The 20,795-nt window shown below is 41.9% G+C and overlaps 1 protein-coding gene across 1 annotated transcript in view; it reads left to right on the forward strand.

Annotated features, from left to right (window-relative positions):
- Nucleotides 1-19,549, forward strand: part of LOC308318782 (cingulin-like) — a 58,223-nt gene extending 38,674 nt beyond the window's left edge. The window contains exons 16-23 of the mRNA XM_080768411.1: nt 7,998-8,246; nt 10,015-10,185; nt 10,820-10,981; nt 12,076-12,249; nt 13,419-13,537; nt 13,898-14,006; nt 15,493-15,656; nt 19,156-19,549. Of these exons, the coding sequence (XP_080624537.1) occupies nt 7,998-8,246; nt 10,015-10,185; nt 10,820-10,981; nt 12,076-12,249; nt 13,419-13,537; nt 13,898-14,006; nt 15,493-15,656; nt 19,156-19,294 (1,287 nt within the window). The 3' untranslated portion in view covers nt 19,295-19,549. The remainder of the gene's footprint in view (nt 1-7,997; nt 8,247-10,014; nt 10,186-10,819; nt 10,982-12,075; nt 12,250-13,418; nt 13,538-13,897; nt 14,007-15,492; nt 15,657-19,155) is intronic.
- Nucleotides 19,550-20,795: the final 1,246 nt, after the last annotated feature.

Here is a 20,795-nt window from a genome sequence, read left to right on the forward strand (position 1 = left end):
AATGCACAACACAAAACACCAAAAATAATGCAAGACAAACAATAACCCAAACACCTTAGGCCAACATGAAACATAAAAAATCAAAGACACAACACAAAACACCAAAAATAATACAAGACAGACAATAATCCAAACACATTAGTACCACATGAAGCATACAAAATTCAAAGACACAACACAAAACACCAAAAATAATACAAAACATACAATACCCAAACACCTTAGGACAACATGAAACATAAAAAATTCAAAGACACAACACAAAACACCAAAAATAATACAAGACAGACAATAAACCAAACACATTAGTACCACATGAAGCATACAAAATTCAAAGACACAACACAAAACACAAAAATTAATACAAGACAGACAATACCCAACCCCATTAGTACCACATGAAACATACAAAATTCAAAGACACAGCACAAAACACCAAAAATAATACAAGACAGACAATACCCAAACACCTTAGGCCAACATGAAACATAAAAATTCAAAGACACAACACAAAACACCAAAAATAATACAAGACAGACAATAACCCAAACACATTAGTACCACATGAAGCATACAAAATTCAAAGACACAACACAAAACACCAAAAATAATACAAGACAGACAATAACCCAAACACATTAGTACCACATGAAGCATACAAAATTCAAAGACACAACACAAAACACCAAAAATAATGCAAGACAGACAATACCCAAACACATTAGGACAACATGAAACATAAAAAATTCAAAGACCCAACACAAAACACCAAAAATAATGCAAGACAGACAATACCCAAACATCTTAGGCCAACATGAAACATAAAAATTCAAAGACACAACACAAAACACCAAAAATAATACAAGACAGACAATAACCCAAACACATTAGTACCACATGAAGCATACAAAATTCAAAGACACAACACAAAACACCAAAAATAATACAAAACATACAATACCCGAACACCTTAGGACAACATGAAACATAAAAAATTCAAAGACACAACACAAAACACCAAAAATAATACAAGACAGACAATAACCCAAACACATTAGTACCACATGAAGCATACAAAATTCAAAGACACAACACAAAACACCAAAAATAATACAAAACATACAATACCCAAACACCTTAGGACAACATGAAACATAAAAAATTCCAAGACACAACACAAAACACCAAAAATAATACAAGACAGACAATAAACCAAACACATTAGTACCACATGAAGCATACAAAATTCAAAGACACAACACAAAACACAAAAAATAATACAAGACAGACAATAACCCAAACACATTAGGACAACATGAAGCATACAAAATTCAAAGACACAACACAAAACACAAAAAATAATACAAGATATACAATACCCAACCCCATTAGGACAACATGAAACATAAAAAATTCAAATGCACAAACACAAAACACCAAAAATAATACAAGACAGACAATACCCAAACACCTTAGGCCAACATGAAACATAAAAATTCAAAGACACAACACAAAACACCAAAAATAATACAAGACAGACAATAACCCAAACACATTAGTACCACATGAAGCATACAAAATTCAAAGACACAACACAAAACACCAAAAATAATACAAGACAGACAATAACCCAAACACATTAGTACCACATGAAACATACAAAATTCAAAGACACAACACAAAACACCAAAAATAATACAAGACAGACAATACCCAAACACCTTAGGACAACATGAAACATAAAAATTCAAAGACACAACACAAAACACCAAAAATAATACAAAACATACAATACCCAACCCCATTAGGACAACATGAAACATAAAAATTCAAATGCACAACACAAAACACCAAAAATAATGCAAGACAAACAATAACCCAAACACCTTAGGCCAACATGAAACATAAAAAATCAAAGACACAACACAAAACACCAAAAATAATACAAGACAGACAATAATCCAAACACATTAGTACCACATGAAGCATACAAAATTCAAAGACACAACACAAAACACCAAAAATAATACAAAACATACAATACCCAAACACCTTAGGACAACATGAAACATAAAAAATTCAAAGACACAACACAAAACACCAAAAATAATACAAGACAGACAATAAACCAAACACATTAGTACCACATGAAGCATACAAAATTCAAAGACACAACACAAAACACAAAAAATAATACAAGACAGACAATACCCAACCCCATTAGTACCACATGAAACATACAAAATTCAAAGACACAGCACAAAACACCAAAAATAATACAAGACAGACAATACCCAAACACCTTAGGCCAACATGAAACATAAAAATTCAAAGACACAACACAAAACACCAAAAATAATACAAGACAGACAATAACCCAAACACATTAGTACCACATGAAGCATACAAAATTCAAAGACACAACACAAAACACCAAAAATAATACAAGACAGACAATAACCCAAACACATTAGTACCACATGAAGCATACAAAATTCAAAGACACAACACAAAACACCAAAAATAATGCAAGACAGACAATACCCAAACACATTAGGACAACATGAAACATAAAAAATTCAAAGACCCAACACAAAACACCAAAAATAATGCAAGACAGACAATACCCAAACACCTTAGGCCAACATGAAACATAAAAATTCAAAGACACAACACAAAACACCAAAAATAATACAAGACAGACAATAACCCAAACACATTAGTACCACATGAAGCATACAAAATTCAAAGACACAACACAAAACACCAAAAATAATACAAAACATACAATACCCGAACACCTTAGGACAACATGAAACATAAAAAATTCAAAGACACAACACAAAACACCAAAAATAATACAAGACAGACAATAACCCAAACACATTAGTACCACATGAAGCATGCAAAATTCAAAGACACAACACAAAACACAAAAAATAATACAAGACAGACAATAACCCAAACACATTAGGACAACATGAAACATAAAAAATTCAAAGACACACCACAAAAACACCAAAAATAATACAAGATATACAATACCCAAACCCATTAGGACAACATGAAACATAAAAATTCAAAGACACAACACAAAACAACAAAAATAATACAAGACAGACAATAACCCAAACACATTAGTACCACATGAAGCATGCAAAATTCAAAGACACAACACAAAACACAAAAAATAATACAAGATATACAATACCCAACCCAATTAGGACAACATGAAACATAAAAAATTCAAAGACACACCACAAAACACCAAAAATAATACAAGACAGACAATAAACCATACACATTAGGACAACATGAAGCATACAAAATTCAAAGACAACACAAAACACCAAAAATAATACAAGATATACAATACCCAAACACCTTAGGACAACATGAAACATACAAAATTCAAAGACACAACACAAAACACCAAAAATAATACAAAACATACAATACCCAAACACCTTAGGCCAACATGAAACATAAAAATTCAAAGACACAACACAAAACACCAAAAATAATACAAGACAGATAATAACCCAAACACATTAGGACAACATGAAGCATGCAAAATTCAAAGACACAACACAAAACACAAAAAATAATACAAAACATACAATACCCAAACACCTTAGGACAATATGAACCATAAAAAATTCAAAGACACAACACAAAACACCAAAAATAATACGAGACAGACAATAACCCAAACACATTAGGACAACATGAAGCATGCAAAATTCAAAGACACAACCCAAAACACAAAAAATAATACAAAACATACAATACCCAAACACCTTAGGACAACATGAAACATAAAAAATTCAAAGACACAACACAAAACACCAAAAATAATACGAGACAGACAATAACCCAAACACATTAGTACCACATGAAGCATACAAAATTCAAAGACACAACACAAAACACCAAAAATAATACAAGACAGACAATAACCCAAACACATTAGTACCACATGAAGCATGCAAAATTCCAAGACACAACACAAAACACCAAAAATAATACAAGACAGACAATAAGCCAAACACATTAATACCACATGAAGCATGCAAAATTCAAAGACACAACACAAAAAATAATACAAGATATACAATAAACCATACACATTAGGACACCATGAAACATACAAAATTCAAAAACACAAAATATTGAAAAGTATAGAGTTAAAGATCTATAAGGAGACTATTTGGTTACCATCTCTCCATGATTTAGCTGGGGAGGGTCACCTGAACCCTCTCAAAGAACATCGGTAGCCCCCGGACCATTGCTTGAAAACATTTGCATTAGGTGACTGAAATCACATCAGGGCATAAATGGTATTGCAGTTGTAAATATATATATAGAAATTGACCACTAGGGGGGATATCCTTGACTTACCAAAGAATTACATTCAAGGACCACTGGTGGTCTCACAAATATAAGCCAATCACACACCCCCTGTCAATGTATGTAAGGAATTTAAATACTAACTTGATTAATTTATGCATACAATTCACTTCGAAGATAAGGACCCCCACCTCTGTGTTTATCTAATTTGCATTTTACTACTAGCACCTGGCATTCCACAAAGAGGGGGGACCCCACCCCCCCACCTCACCCCCAGTGAGTCATCTAATTTGCATGTCGCACCTGGCACCTGGTTAGAGCCCATCCCCCCCTTGTTTATCTGACTTGCACCTGTTTAGATACCATCCCCCACCAAACTTCAAACGATTTCAAGACAGTGACCCCCCTGGCCCTAAATAAATATTGCCTGAGGTTAGCGACCATCCCCCCACCTTAACCCCAGTGACAAAATTTACATGTTGGGGACATGGCACATGGTGACGCAGGGAGAGGGAGAGATGAGATCAGCTTTTTAAAACACACATCATGCATTTATAAATAACCCTATTATTAGTTTTTATTATTATTTAATTATAAACTATTATATGCTAATTATATTTATGGATATTTTATTGGTTATGGATATTTATTATTTATGTTTATGCTAATTATATCTATGGAATTCCTGGAATGTTTAATTACTAATTTGCATAATTTATGCATTAATTGCTCACTAGCGCCACTAGTGGCCAAAAAAGGTATGGTCAGACCATCATATAAGACTACTCGCCTATACCCGTCAGATGGTGTGTAGTAAGGGTTATATCAATACCATGCAGCCGAAGCTCAATCAACACTAACCTTCCGTGCTGCCCAGGCTGCTAGACAGCGCCTACGTTCTTCCCATCATGAGGAACAATGCGCGCACCTCCCATAAGGATTCACTCATTGTCGTTTCTTTGTTTTCTCCAGGAAATACTCCAAAGTTGTTGTTTTAGTCCAAATCGCCCGGTGTTCAGATGTAAACAGTGATTTGCATTGCACCAGCCATGTCACCGCTTGTTGTGAAACCTAAGACATTTCGGTTGCTGCTCGAAACTGCAGGGGGGCGCTGAAAGTGTTAAGGGTGGGGGTGATGTGCTGCCAAGGCTTGGTGCGGTGAGAGCAATGGCAGCTGAGTTTTGGACCTACTGCAGCCCGTTTGTTGACTTGTATCCTATTGCTTCCTGACCTATGTGTTTCCATGTTGACCAGGGAGTGGAAACTAATATCCCACTGAGACCATTACAAACTAATCTGAACTAATCTAATCCAAGCTCAACTAATAACCTGAACTAATCTTGGATAATCTCAGCTAATCTAATCTAATCTCCCACCTCTGCTCAGTGCCACGGAGCCCACAAAGAGTTCCTCTGTTACCTCTGGAACCATTATGTTAGAAATTACGTGCCAGAACAAGATATAATAATAATAATAATAAGGTGAATAAACATGAAGCTTTCATGACACGAGTGCAGCGCAAAGTGCTTTACAGAAAAAATACAAAAAAGGACTAAGCATATCAAACAACATAGAAGTCAAGTCACAGTCAAAATACAAAAAAAACATCAAACAGCAAAAACAGAGCAAGGTCAGTGGAGAGCAAAAATAAAGGCAAAAAAAATGACAGAGGCATTAAAAATAGGCAGAGCAGTGGGAAATTTTAAAATATTTTTTTCTGAAAAACCTCATGTTTCTATATCAGTGGTGCTCAATGTCAAGGACTCCAAAAATTATATGTAATATGCCGCCGACCCCCATCTGAAAATATGTTGTTCCAGGGGACCTCTCTGGAAGCAAAGATTTGAGTTAAAAACGGAAACTCTGAAAGAATATTCAAAGATTTGAGGCACATTTTCACGATTTTTCAAAAATAGCAGACCTACAAGTTCATAGCGCGGCACTCGGTGCCGCGCTATGAGCTTGTAGATCTGCTATTTTTCAATAGCTAAAGTATAACATAGGCCTAATGCTTAAAACACCAAAAGGGGCTCCCGCCCTGAATGGGTTAAGTAAAAAGAACCAAGCCAAATGAGTAAAAAAGTAGGACTTAAGCTGTGTTTTAAAAATGTCAACTGAGGGTGCAGGTCTAAGGTGGAAGACTGACAGACGCTAAGATGAAATGTTTTCATACATTTGTATGCTTAAATTCAGATTCAGGATTCACAATTCAGATTCAGGTTATTCAGGTTAGAACAGAGCCTGAATAGACTGCTACTGCTTGATGTGAAAGACTGCACACTGCAGTTACAAGAACAGTCGCTAGAGGGCAGAAGAGTTACTTTATAGCAGCTTGAGTTTCTTCACTTAGTTGCAACAATTGCAATTGGAATTGTCTTTTCTTTTTCTTGACCGTGTGATTTAAGATTTTTACACTGCATGCAACGTACATGGATAAAAAGTTCTCCGTGACCACGACTAATTGTGGTTATAAATATTAAATATGTTTATAATATTAAAGCAGCACTGTAACAACACTTAGTTTTCATTAGTTTTAGTCTTAGTTTTTTTCATACTGGGTTATTTGTCAGGTCCGCACCTGACAAATAACCCAAACTGATTAAAAAAGGTCAGAGAACACTCAACCAAAGATACCATTTAAAAATATATATACCGTAATTTCCGGACTATAAGGCGCACCTGGCCATTGGCTGGCCCAGACAACGAGGCGGGACTTCCCCCCTTATTCTCTGTTGGTTTTTATTTTGACTCGAGTGGGTGGGGGATCCCGTTCATAGACTGTAACGGTAGCCACGCCCCTCAGAACATGCGCGACTTTATGGTCATTTTTTTAATAAATGGGACCATAATTTTCCAAAAAGAATATTATGACATTAGAAATTAGACTTTAAACTAGTGACTGGAAGCATAAAGTATTCATGACCATGTTTATTAAGGTAATACAGTCTAGGTGAAGTTGGGCCCAAATACATGGACTTCTATGGGGCTATGGGTTTTTTTGGGCCCAATGACAGCGCCACAACAGGCCATTATATGAACTTTCAGGAAATCCCAATTTCCTTGTGGCTTCACAAAATATCTGTCTGACTGCCCCCCTGTATAAGCCGCAGGGTTCAAATCATGGGTAAATAGCTGCGGCTTGTCCGGAAATTACGGTATTCAGTTACTGTTGGTAATGAGAAAAACGAATAGGCCTACTAAGGGCATTTTTAGTTGTAGTTAGTTGTGTAAACACACAATACAGTTTCAGTTAGTTATCGTTTTTATATCATAATTTAAAGACCTTTACGCCTCGGACAAAAACAAATCGGATGGTGACAACTGCGGGGTACCACACACGTTTTGTTGTTTTTCCTTTTTATAATTATTTGTTCGGCCCAAACATTTTTGCTTGTTGTCATTGAGTCGTCACGATCCCAGTTGGCTTCGTTCGAGGCTTAAAAGCTCTTTAAATAAATACTTTTTGAAACGTCTATGAGAAGAATTAACGGGGAATTATTTTCCGGGCCCATGTCGTCGTCGTCGTCCATGAAAGGGAGCGGGACTGCGACGCTCTATAACCTTGGTGAATCGTTTACACGCCTACCTCTTTATGTTGTGTCTGTGTGCGTGCGTGTGCGTGCGTCTGTGTGTGCGTGCGCTCATAGACCCAGCTCCAGGCCAGCGCCACAGAGAACTCGGAGGCGGAGCTGACTCTCCACACGGAGCTGAGGGCCCTGAGGGCGGAGCTGGACGACACCAAGAGGAGGGCGTCCCGCCTGGACCAGGAGCACTACGAGACCGGCCTGAGGCGGGAGGAGGCGGAGAAGGAGAGGGACGCGCTCAGACACGCCGCCGCGCAGCTGGAGGAGAGCAGGAGGCAGCACGACAGAGCCCTGGAGAAACTCAGGAACGAGGTGAGAGAGGAGTCAAGTTCAAGTCAATTTTTTATTTATGGAGCACATTTTAAAAACAGCCAAGGCTGACCAAAGTGCTGTACACCCGGGGTGGGAAACTTTGACGATGGCGAGGGCCGCTATATTTTCACACTCACTCCAGAGGGCCACTATATTTCCACACTCACTCCAGAGGGCCACTATATTTCCACACTCACTCAAGAGGACCACTATATTTCCACACTCACTCCAGAGGGCCACAGTACATATTACTGTCATAGCCTACACCTTTTTGGTCAATGTTTCTTTTGCAAAGAAAAACAAAGCAGGCACTGTATTAATCTGTTTTTAATGACCAAAATAAATACTGAACTGTATTTTGATATTAACATGCGGGCCGCAATAAGTGAAGGTGGGGGGCCGCATGTGGCCAACCCGGGCCGCCAGTTTCCCACCCCTGCCATACACCAAGAGAAAAACGAGTAACTAGACATTTCACAATATAAGAAAAATCAGTTCGCAAAAATATCACATATTGCTCAACACATCGTGGTTATAAAAAACATCAGAAAGGCAGTAAAAAAAAGTAGGAGAGGTCACACCGGTCGGCTAGAACCTAGAACATGCATTCTTTGAGACAGTGGTTCCCAAACTTTTTCATGTCAAGGACCCCCACATTGACGATAATTAGCCCCGCGGACCCCCATTTGAAAAGACATGCCAAGGACCCCTCCATAAGAGAATATCTTTACGGCTTCTAGCAGTGATTCTCAACCTGTTGCATTTCAAGGACCCCCAGTTTGACATGCATTAGGCTACACGGACCCCCATTTAATGGCATTTCTCTGGGACCCTAACTTATATTGTAAAATCAATGTTCATTTAACTCTGAGAGTGTACAAATGGGTTACAGACCCATAAGGGTCCATTTGGTTCCAAACTATCATTTAGCTGGGGACCCCCTTGAACTCCCTCAAGGACCCCTGGACCCCACTTTGGGAACCACTGCTTTGAGACACATAGGCTACAGGTATTTCGGTGTCGGGAACTGCAAAAACAGTAGCAACAGTAGCAAATACAAACGGGACCTTTTCCTTGTTCCCCAACCACGAAAAATAAATGAGGATAACATCAGACACACATACTGTACGGGTATTTCGGCGCGTGGCCAGGGTTATCTCCAGGGACTGTGTTGTATGGACACTCTGTTGCTAATACTGTTTATACCAAGCTAACGTGCTTGGCGTGAGTCCTTCATAGTAGCTGGCATTTAAAAATCTGACCCATCTGAAGTGAGTTGTACTGTACTGTACTGTACTGTACAGTACTGTACTGTACTGTACTGTACTGTACTGTACTGTACTGTACTGTACTGTACTGTACTGTACTGTACTGTACTGTACTGTGAAGCTGCCTCTCTCTCTCTCTCTCTCTGATGTTTGTCAAAAAGTGCGACATTTGAAAAACTTGAATCTGATTAGAGTTTCTATTTTATAAGGTAACAAACAAAGGCAGATAACTCCTTGATAGCTTAATAGACGATGCTTTGCGATGCAGTGCGCTGTGAGGTTGTAGAATTAATATGTTGGGGGGGGGGGGGGGGTGGATAAAGATAAAACATACATTGGCTGCATAAAAGCTAATTTCCGATGTTGTCAAATAATAATTATATAACACATTTGTGTCGCACTGAATGAAGCTCAAAATGATTGATTCAACACAGATTTGTACGACTCACGTTTGATTGTGTGTGTGTGTGTGTGTGTGCGTGCGTGTGTCCGTCCGTTAGTATGGCTCTCTGAGCGTCTCCTCCGGGGAGGAGGCGCAGGCTCTCCGGGCTCAGCTGGAGGAGCAGAGGGAGCGAGCGCGCAAGGAGACGCAGGAGACGCAGAGACACGGCGCCGAGATGCAGACCTCCCTGGAGAGAAACACGCACAGTCTGAGGAGACTGGAGGAGGAGGTGAGAAACACACACAGTCTGAGGAGACTGGAGGAGGAGGTGAGAAACACACACAGTCTGAGGAGACTGGAGGAGGAGGTGAGAAACACGCACAGTCTGAGGAGACTGGAGGAGGAGGAGGTGAGAAACACACACAGTCTGAGGAGACTGGAGGAGGAGGTGAGAAACACACACAGTCTGAGGAGACTGGAGGAGGAGGTGAGAAACACACACAGTCTGAGGAGACTGGAGGAGGAGGTGAGAAACACACAGTCTGAGGAGACTGGAGGAGGAGGTGAGAAACACACACAGTCTGAGGAGACTGGAGGAGGAGGTGAGAAACACACAGTCTGAGGAGACTGGAGGAGGAGGTGAGAAACACACACAGTCTGAGGACTACAACGTAAACATTACAGAGACTTTGTTGCCACATTGTTACAGTTTGTAATAGTTTAAAACGGTTGACATGTTGCACACATGCCTAACATTGCTGATATTTGCGCCGCCCTCGTTGAAAACAATGTATTTCACACTCCAGCTTGTCACTCTCCGAGGCTGCATGAACAGCACTCGAGCACTCAGATTTCTGCCCCCTCAATGTCCTAACTCTGTCTTACTCTATGGCTCTGGTGTGTGCGTGCGTGCGTGTCACTAGGTCTCCCGCCAGAAGAAGGAGCTCTCTCTGGCGTGTGAGGAGAGAGACAATCACCAGCTGGACAAGGAGCTGCTCACCAACAGACTGCGCCACCTGGAGGCCGAGCTGGAGAACAGCAGGAGCGGCCTCGGCGACAGGGCCAGGGAGGTCCGCAGCCTGGAGGTGAGATGAAAACATTGCCGGCCTACGCGCGGCGCGTTTTGAGCTTGTAGATCGGCAATTTTTTTGCTATAATTTGAATTGAAGTCCTGAACTTCTTTTGCTATTTTTGAATTGGAATGCTGAAAAGTTGAAATTTTAGGTTTGGGTTGTGTAGTTACCTTGCCATTATGTAACTCCAAATGTGGACAAGATTTTTTTTTTATTCTAGTGATTAGAAATTGATGATTGAAAATATGCCCCTCATTGACTTACAACTAACAAAGTTGATTCAGACAATATAGAGCATCACCAAAACTCATGTGGTTTTTATTTGCATTATAATCCCCATAAGGGGCATTTTAGATCTCTTCATATAAGAACTGTGTTAAATAAACATTCCGGCCGTTTCACTCGTATGGATATGAAGATTCAACTGACTGAGAGAAAAAACGCTATTGTTGTTACCGCTACTGAATTAGTTAAATTTTCGCTAGAAACAGACTGTATCTTATATGAGTGACTGACTGTCGCAAACGATACAGAGACACCTCCCTATAACGATACAGAGACACCTCCCTGACAATATAACGACACAGAGACACCTCCCTGACAATATAACGACACAGAGACACCTCCCTGACAATATAACGACACAGAGACACCTCCCTGACAATATAACGACACAGAGACACATCCCTGACAATATAACGACACAGAGACACCTCCCTGACAATATAACGATACAGAGACACCTCCCTGACAATATAACGACACAGAGACACCTCCCTGACAATATAACGACACAGAGACACCTCCCTGACAATTAACGACACAGAGACACCTCCCTGACAATATAACGATACAGAGACACCTCCCTGACAATAACGGGCAGAGCCAGCTTGTTTATTTTTGGACCACAATGCTTACATGAAACGATTATATATATTATAAGATGAGCCCATGTTATTCTCCATAGAGAACTTACTTCCGTGAACCGGGCAGAATCGAGGGGACGAGCGCGTGACGGCAGGACTTCGGCGCTCTATCGAGCCAGGTTCTTACAGTGTGTGTGTGTGTGTGTGTGTGTGTGTGTGTGTGTGTGTGTGTGCACGTAGGACAAGCTGAAGCGCGTGGAGACGGAGCTAGAAGAAGAGAGGTCCAGTGTAGAGATGCTGACAGACAGGGTGAACCGCAGCCGAGACCAGATGGACTCGCTGCGCTCTGAGCTGATGACGGAGAGATCCTCCAAACAGGACCTGGAGCTGGACAAGAACGCTATGGAGAGACATGTACGTACTGTACTGTACTGTACTGTACTGTACTGTACTGTACTGTACTTTACTGTACTGTAAGAACGCACACACAGAGCGCTATGGAGAGACATGTACTGTACTGTACTGTACTGTACTTTACTGTACTGTACGCATGCACACACAGAACGCTATGGAGAGACATGTACGGACTGCACTGTACACACACACGCTCACACTCACACACACACTCACACACAAAGAACGCTATAGAGACATGTACGGACTGCACTGTACACACACACGCTCACACTCACACACACACTCACACACAAAGAACGCTATAGAGACATGTACGGACTGCACTGTACACACACACACTCACACTCACACACACACTCACACACAAAGAACGCTATAGAGACATGTACGGACTGCACTGTACACACACACTCACACTCACACTCACACACACACTCACACACAAAGAACGCTATAGAGACATGTACTGTACTGTACTGTACTGTACTGTACTGTACTGTACTGTACTGTACTGTACTGTACTGTACTGTACTGTACTGTACTGTACTGTACTGTACTGTACTGTACGCACGCACACACAGAGCGCTATGGAGAGACATGTACGGACTGCACTGTACACACACACGCTCACACACAAAGAACGCTATGGAGAGACATGTACGGACTGCACTGTACACACACACACTCACACGCACACACACACTCACATACAAACAACGCTACAGAGAGACATGTACTGTACTGTACTGTATGCACGCACACACAGAACGCTATGGAGAGACATGTATGTATACTTTAATAATTAATGGCATTTTTATAGTGCTCAAAGTGCTACAATGAATGGTCCATTCATTGCTACATTGTGAGGTGAAGCGGCGAACAGTCCTCACTTCTCACATTGACGCGCACACACACACACACACACACACACACACCGATGGTGGTGAATGGTGAGCAATTTGGGGTTCAGTGTCTTGCCCAAGGACACTTCGACATGTAGACGGGAGGAGCCGGGATTCAAACCGCTGACCCATGGATCATTGGACGACCTGCTCTACCTCCTGAGCCACAGCCGCCGCCTGGTGGCAAAATTAAGGGGATCAGGACACTTCGTCACACTAACTGTGTGTGTGTGTGTGTGTGTGTGTGTGTGTGTGTGTGTGCAGCTGAAGGAGTTGAGGGTGCGTCTAGCGGACATGGAGGGTCAGTCTCGTCCGTCAGCGGGAGTCACCCAGCTGGAGAGCAAGGTCCAGGAGCTGCTGGAACGCCTGACCACCGAGGAGAGGTACATACATGTACACCCCGAAATATCACACTGCAGTGTACACCCCGAAATATTACACTGTAGTGTACACCCCGAAATATTACACTGTAGTATACACAGCAAAATACTACACTGTAGTATACACCCCAAAATATTACACTCTAGTGTATACACCCCAAAATACTACACTGTAGTATACACCCCGAACCACCTCGGCATGATCTACATAATCTAGGCCTAGGGAAAAGGGCATACTTCATTTCTAACTTCAACACGCCTCTCGTTTGGAATTTGAATGCTTCTAGAGAGACTTTAGCGTGATCATCACAAGGTAAAAATGGAACTATGCATTTACTGTGTGTGCGTGTGTGCGTGAACCAGGGAGAAGAACTCTGTGTTGGCGTCGCAGCGGCGTCTGGAGAGGAAGCTGAAGGACGTCAACATGGCTCTGGATGAAGAACGCCACCAGCAGAGCGAACAGAGAGACCAGGTCCTTAAAACATAAGCAAGCTAAGAACCTAACGGTAGAATATCTGTACGATGGAACTATGAGTATAGACTAGAGCGCCACCAGCACAGCGAACAGAGAGACCAGGTCCTTGACCCGATTTAGGCCTGACATAGAAATTTGAAAAATGTCTTCTACTGTAAGTCCTGACAGTTTTCTGAAATACCTCATGTAACTATATCAGTGGTGCTCAATATTTCATGTCAAGGACTCTAAAAAATGATATGTAATTGGCCGCCGACCAACCATCTGAAAATATGTTGTTCCAGCCAGGAGCCTCTCGGAAAGCAAAGATTTGAGTTAAAAACATGCGCTCTGAAAGAATATACATTCAAAGATTTGAGCCACATTGTCACAGTGTTTCAAAAATAGCAGACCTACAAGCCCGGAAGCGGTCTTGTTTTCCAAGCGAAATGGAATGAGAGTCTATGGGGGCAATAGTGATATTATATTTTGTTTTAACAATAATAATAATAATAATATCTCAAACTTATATATTTTACCCAAAGACGCTTTACATGGGGGGGCTTTACAGAGGTAACGACAAATTAAAAACGACTTTAATAGAAAAAGGAAAAATAACACTAAAAGCTAAAGAACATTAAAAGACAGTGAAAAGGGTTAGCTAGGGAAGGCAATTTTGAAGAGGTGGGTTTTGAGGGTGGATTTGAAGGTTTGAAGGGTGGGGGCATCTCTGAGTGCCTTAGGGAAGGGCATTCCACAGGGTTGGGGCAGCAAAGGCGAAAGCTCTGTCCGCACGTACGGCATTTGGTTTTGGGGACGTCGAGGAGGTTTGCATCACCAGACCTGAGGGAGCGAGAGGGGGCATGGCATTTGAGGAGGTCACAGAGGTATGGGGGAGCCAGGTTATTTAGTGCTTTGTAGGTGGTCAGGAGTGTTTTGAAGTGGATTCTTTGTTTAACCGGTAGCCAGTGAAGGTCACGGAGGACAGGTGTAATATGGTCTCTGGAACGGGTACTGTGGTGGTACTGAGGTGGTGCCGTAGAGGATACTGTTGCAATAATCAAGGCGGGATGACATGTTGCAGCTGTCTCTGAGAGTCTGAGTGATATTATATTTTGATTTGAACACGTTGCAGCTGTCTCTGAATGATATTATATTTTGTTTTAACGCGTTGCAGCTGTCTCTGAGTGATATTATATTTAGATTTGAACACGTTGCAGCTGTCTCTGAATGATATTATATTTTGATTTTAACGCGTTGAGGCTGTCTCTGAATGATATTATATTTTGATTTTAACGCGTTGCAGCTGTCTCTGAATGATATTATATTTTGATTTCAACGTGTTGCAGCTGTCTCTGAATGATATTATATTTTGATTTCAACGTGTTGCAGCTGTCTGAGTGATATTGTGTTTTAACACGTTGCAGATGTCTAAGTGATATTATGTTTTAATGCGTTGAAGCTGTCGCTGAATGATATTATATTTTGTTTTAACGCATTGCAGCTGTCTCTGCGCGTGAAGGCGCTGAAGAGACAGGTGGACGAGGGCGAGTCTGAGCTGGAGAGGATGGACGGGCTGAGGAGGAAGTCCCAGCGGGAGGCCGAGGAGCAGGCGGAGCAGAAGGAGGCGCTGCAGACCAGAGTCGCGGCGCTGGAGAACGAGCTCAAGTAAAGAGACACTTCTAGTGATTTTTACTAGCTACCTAGTTTACTAGTCGACTAGTTGACTAGTTGAATTAAGCAATATTGCACTCGAGGGAGTGGTTTAGCGTGATTAATGCCACGATAGTGATGCGGTCAGGAACGAGGCGTAGTCGAGTTCCGCAAGCATCACTGAAGTGTTGCCAAAATCAATATGACTTTTTTTTACAAGCAAAAACAGCAGCACAAGATTTCCGTTTTTTAGTTATATTTACATTTCTGGCTTGTGACAAAATACTGCAGGATATGAGTAGAACTTTCAACCCAAAGTCCAGAAGGGTATTATCTATACATAAATGCATTTAATGAGTAGTGCCCATGACGCGGGAACGAAATCTAGGCACTTTTTCTGGGGTCCCAACACGGCCTATATAGTCCTTAGGCCAGAGGCCTTATTATCGGATATCGTTGCCCTAAAAAGGGACAAGACAGTGGTATAATTTTGTTCGTCTGACATCCAAGAGTGCTAAATTGTGTGATAGCAGTTTCAGAAGGCCAGCTGAATATGATTTTAGGGGTATCATTTGATTATGCAAAACCATATAATTCATTGTTATCTAAATGATTCACTTTATGCAAATTTCTGATGTTTGTACCATGGATGGGCATGACCAACATCATATAGAACGGACATGCTGAATTATACTTCTTGTAGCCATACCGGGAAAATCCACAATACCTGCCTCTCTGAAACAGGGTACTGTACATCTTAAACTGAATGATACGTCTTTTTATGGGTTTATGAGGATGTAGAAACCATTTAGACCATTTATTACTTTTAAGAGTCAGGAACTCTCAAACTCAAGGTTGTACCCCAGCATACAAGGCAACTCAGGAAAACATGTAATAAACGAGTAGAGGACCACACAACTAGACTTAACTTAGAGATACCACACACACACACACGCTGTATTATGTTACTTCTGGAGATACTGATGAAATGGTTCTCCGTTTAGCATTCCAAAAACACATCCCTTGTCCTATCTATCAGAAGTGTGGTACACAAAACAGCACACGGTTTGTGGCCTTGGTTTTGGAGAGAACCCGATCTGTGAGAGTCTGTCACATATTTACAGGATGTGACATTGTGAGTGCCTTTGCTGGTCATGGAAATCTGAATGCACTGAGGTTATTGAAGAAAAACCCTGATTTTCAAGAGACATTCAAACAACTTGGCCAGACTTGGGATGTTTCAACAGAGCTCTTTGACCGACTGCAGCAGTTCACTTGTAGCTGGTACCTGTCTGGGACCACCTCCAGTGACGTGATTGAGATCCGCTACCATCTTTTCTGTGCCAGAAGAGGGGAGTTGTTCCAGTCAACTCCCACCATGTAGAGAATAGCGACTTTAAGCAACGACGGCTACGGCAGTCGGAAAAGGGATCAGTGCTCGATACATAAACCTGCTTACATGAAACGATTATATATTACGGGAGAAGCTACACTTACACGTAGTGTCTACAACGCCATGTCATGACCATGTTTATTGAAATGATAGCTGTCATACATTTACACCGATCGCTCCATCACCTCTCTTATGCAGTGTAATGTGTTGGCATGCTCTGAATGAAGAAATAACACTACCATAATATGACATATTGGGTCATATTCACCATGTTTATTAAAACTGTTTTATTATAACACAGATTGCTCCAGCACCTTCCTCTTTCCACTGCTGATCATGTCCAGCGCATGTAAGAATTATATACTTAGCTGACGCGCGACGTGGTGTTTAAAACAAACCGTTTGACACATGCTGCATATAGACGCGTCACCATGGGAACCAATGTCGCCGTCGCCGACGGCTGCTTGCTTAACGCTTTTGACAGCTACGGCGACGGCGCCACAGCTCCCGTACTTCCGCCTAGCGGAGCCGTCCTGAAAAAGTCCCTATTGTCTATTTCTCCATGCCCTCCGTGCCAATTACCAGACTAGAATATGGAGATGCTCTCTGCAGACTCACCCATCTGCACCAGATCCCATACAGAGTGTGGGATCTGTTGATAACTGTTGATGGGGGAGAGTTAGCAATTCAGTGGATGCGCACAGCCCCTGTACCAAAATGTAGTCCTTGAGATTTTGGCCTGTAAATGTGCACAAGTATGCAAGCTTCCTAACTGCAGTTGTCTCAGCAATGGTTTGAGATGTACAGACCTCTGCAAACTCCAGAACTGTACAAACCAAGCACCTGAGGAAGATTCAATGCCTACAGTTGAACAGGACAGCTCTGATGAGGAAGAGGTTCCGTAGTTCAATACAGCCATTGACATCTATAGACGTAATTTGGTGTTTTCAGTGTTTACGATAGAGGGCGCTCTTCCACAACCTGTGCAACGTTAATCTACGGCTTCCGAATCAGAGGTAGACAGGAGAAAATGTGATCAAAACCAATCCAAGACATTTGGATCCAAAATGACCTTGACATTGACCTTTGACACATGACCCTGAACCGTAGTTGCTTCAGTCACCTCTTAAATCAACTCAGCCCCCCAGAAAATGATGTCAGAAATAGCCAAATCGGCCCATTAGTCGTTGAGTTATGCCTTTCACTATATACCATTTTATTCATCATATATCAGATATAAGGGCCAAAAACAAGTAATCAGCTGCCATTTTGACATTGCTAATCACATAATTTCATAAACTACAGAGATGTAGCAATAAAAAAATCACATTGTCGCTTTGTCCCTTTTTATGGCAACAATATCCGATAATAAGTCCTCTGGCCTAAGGACGAATTGTGGATTTCCCGGTATGTCTACAAGAAGTATAATTCAGCATGTTTGTTCTATTATGATGTTGGTCATGCCCATCCATGGTACAAACATTAGAATGTGCATAAAAGTGAATAGTTTTGGAGTTTAGATAACAATGAATTACATGGTTTTGCATAATCTGATTATACCCCTAAAATCATATCCAGCTGCCCTTCTGAAACTGCTATCACACAATTTAGCACTCCTGGATGTCAGACGAACAAAATGATACCACATATGTCTTGTCCCTTTTTAGGGCAACGATATCTCACCCGGCCCAAGGACTAATATGTAACCAAACGGATCCTAACAGGTCCATTTAGTTCCATTTGTACACTCTGAGTTAAACTATTGGGGGTCCCAGAGATAGAAATGCCATTGATGGGGGTCCGTAGACTAATGCATGTCAAACTGGGGGTCCTTTGAGAATCACTGCTAGAGCCGTAAAAATCTTCTTGATGGGGGTGTCCCTGGCATATCTTTTTAAATGGGGGTCCGCGGGCTAATTAGTGTCAATTTGGGGGTCCTTGATGTGAAAATGTTTGGGAACCACTGGTGTATTCTGTGTGATTCACAGGAAAGATTTAGACAAAAGGGTTAGAGAAAACTATCAAAAAGGCAATTAGAAGCAAGAGCAGGATTTTGATATTTGATACACCAATGGAAATGATGATGATGATGTTGATGATGCGGACGTGCGTGCGTTCCAGGAGGAAGGTGCAGACGATGCGACGCTCCGCCCTGGACTCGTCGGCGCTGAGCTCGGAGGACGAGGATGACGACCTCTACGACACCTCCACCATCACCTCCATCCTCACCGAGAGCAACCTGCAGACCAGCTCCTGTTAGGAGGACCTCCACCCTGGAGATACCCCGCCCTGAAGGACCTCCACCCTGGAGATACCCCACCCTGCAGACCAGCTCCTGTTAGGAGGACCTCCACCCTGGAGATACCCCACCCTGCAGACCAGCTCCTGTTAGGACGACCTCCACCCTGGAGATACCCCACCCTGAAGGACCTCCACCCTGGAGATACCCCACCCTGAAGGACCTCCACCCTGGAGATACCCCACCCTGAAGACCAGCTCCTGTTAGGAGGTCCTCCACCCTCCCTGAGTCATCTCTAAATCAGTCGTTCTCACACTCACACAATAGCCAATGATGCAAACACAGATGCAGATCTTGGTGGTGGTAGTAGCAAATATTCAAACGAGAGCATTGTTGGTAAACACACGGTACTCGACTGCGCACACGCAAAGGAGAATATGCAGTGCCTTAAGCCCCGCCTCTGGCAGCAATCACCTGTGTAGCAAGCAAAGGCTTACGATGTATTGCTCAACTGCATAATTTCCACAAATCGACACACTTCCTATGATTTTTGAGTGGTTTTGGCCACTCCTATGCGGAGCTATGTGTGTATGCGTACGTACGTATGTGTATGCATCATGCATGTATGTGTGTATGTATGTGCATAGACATATATAAAGGCTAGATGGCTCAAGGCGGAGTCTTGGTTATTAAATAAGTACATGCCCCATAGACACAATGTTATGCTGTCCCTCTGTAAGATGGCCGCCATGTAGCAACGTCGCTCTCCATTGGCCAGCAGCGTGGGTGAGCCATCCAGCCTAAAGTGGCCAGCAGAGCGCACACACACACACACACACACACACACAGCACCACTCACTTCAGATGGGTCGAAAGCTTTAAAATCCATGGTTGTAATATTATGGGGTGTAATTTATACCGTAGGACAACAAATTACTTACGGTTATTTTAACCATGTGGATTTAAAAAATAAGCGAAGCGTAGAGCCTAGTTCAGTCAGACAACTCGTGAGCGCGCCTACCTGATCAGGTGACCACTGACCAGTCAGTCACATGCACTCTTTACCTGTTCATGAGTGGCTATTTCATCTTCCCTTCCCACCTGCTCATTAACCGGCTTCTCTCTCCTGCTGTGCGGACGCTGCCTCCCTTGCTTAACCTGCTGTGCTGCTCATGACGTTTTGAACAATCCCACCGCCTCCCCAGCATCCACCTGTAGCCTCTGTTTCTAGATGCCACGCGGGTCTTAATTCATTCCCCCGTAGCCTAATTCCATTTGGCTTTATAGCTTGACTAAAAAAATACTACCGGGATGTGAATGGAGACAGAGCCCTGACGCCAAACTATGCTGCAAATCTATGCTACAGTGCAAACCTATTATGCTCAATTATGCTCGATATCATGTTGATAAGATAACCCTTCCACAAGTAGTTGCTTTTTCTTTTTTGCATATTTCCCTATATAATGCCTCATTGGCATATTTAAAAATGTAAAATTCGTAATACAATAAAATCATCGTCTTC

Source organism: Protomyctophum bolini (genome assembly GCF_963924005.1).
Source record: "Protomyctophum bolini genome assembly, chromosome: 7".
Classification (NCBI taxonomy): Eukaryota; Metazoa; Chordata; class Actinopteri; order Myctophiformes; family Myctophidae; genus Protomyctophum; species Protomyctophum bolini.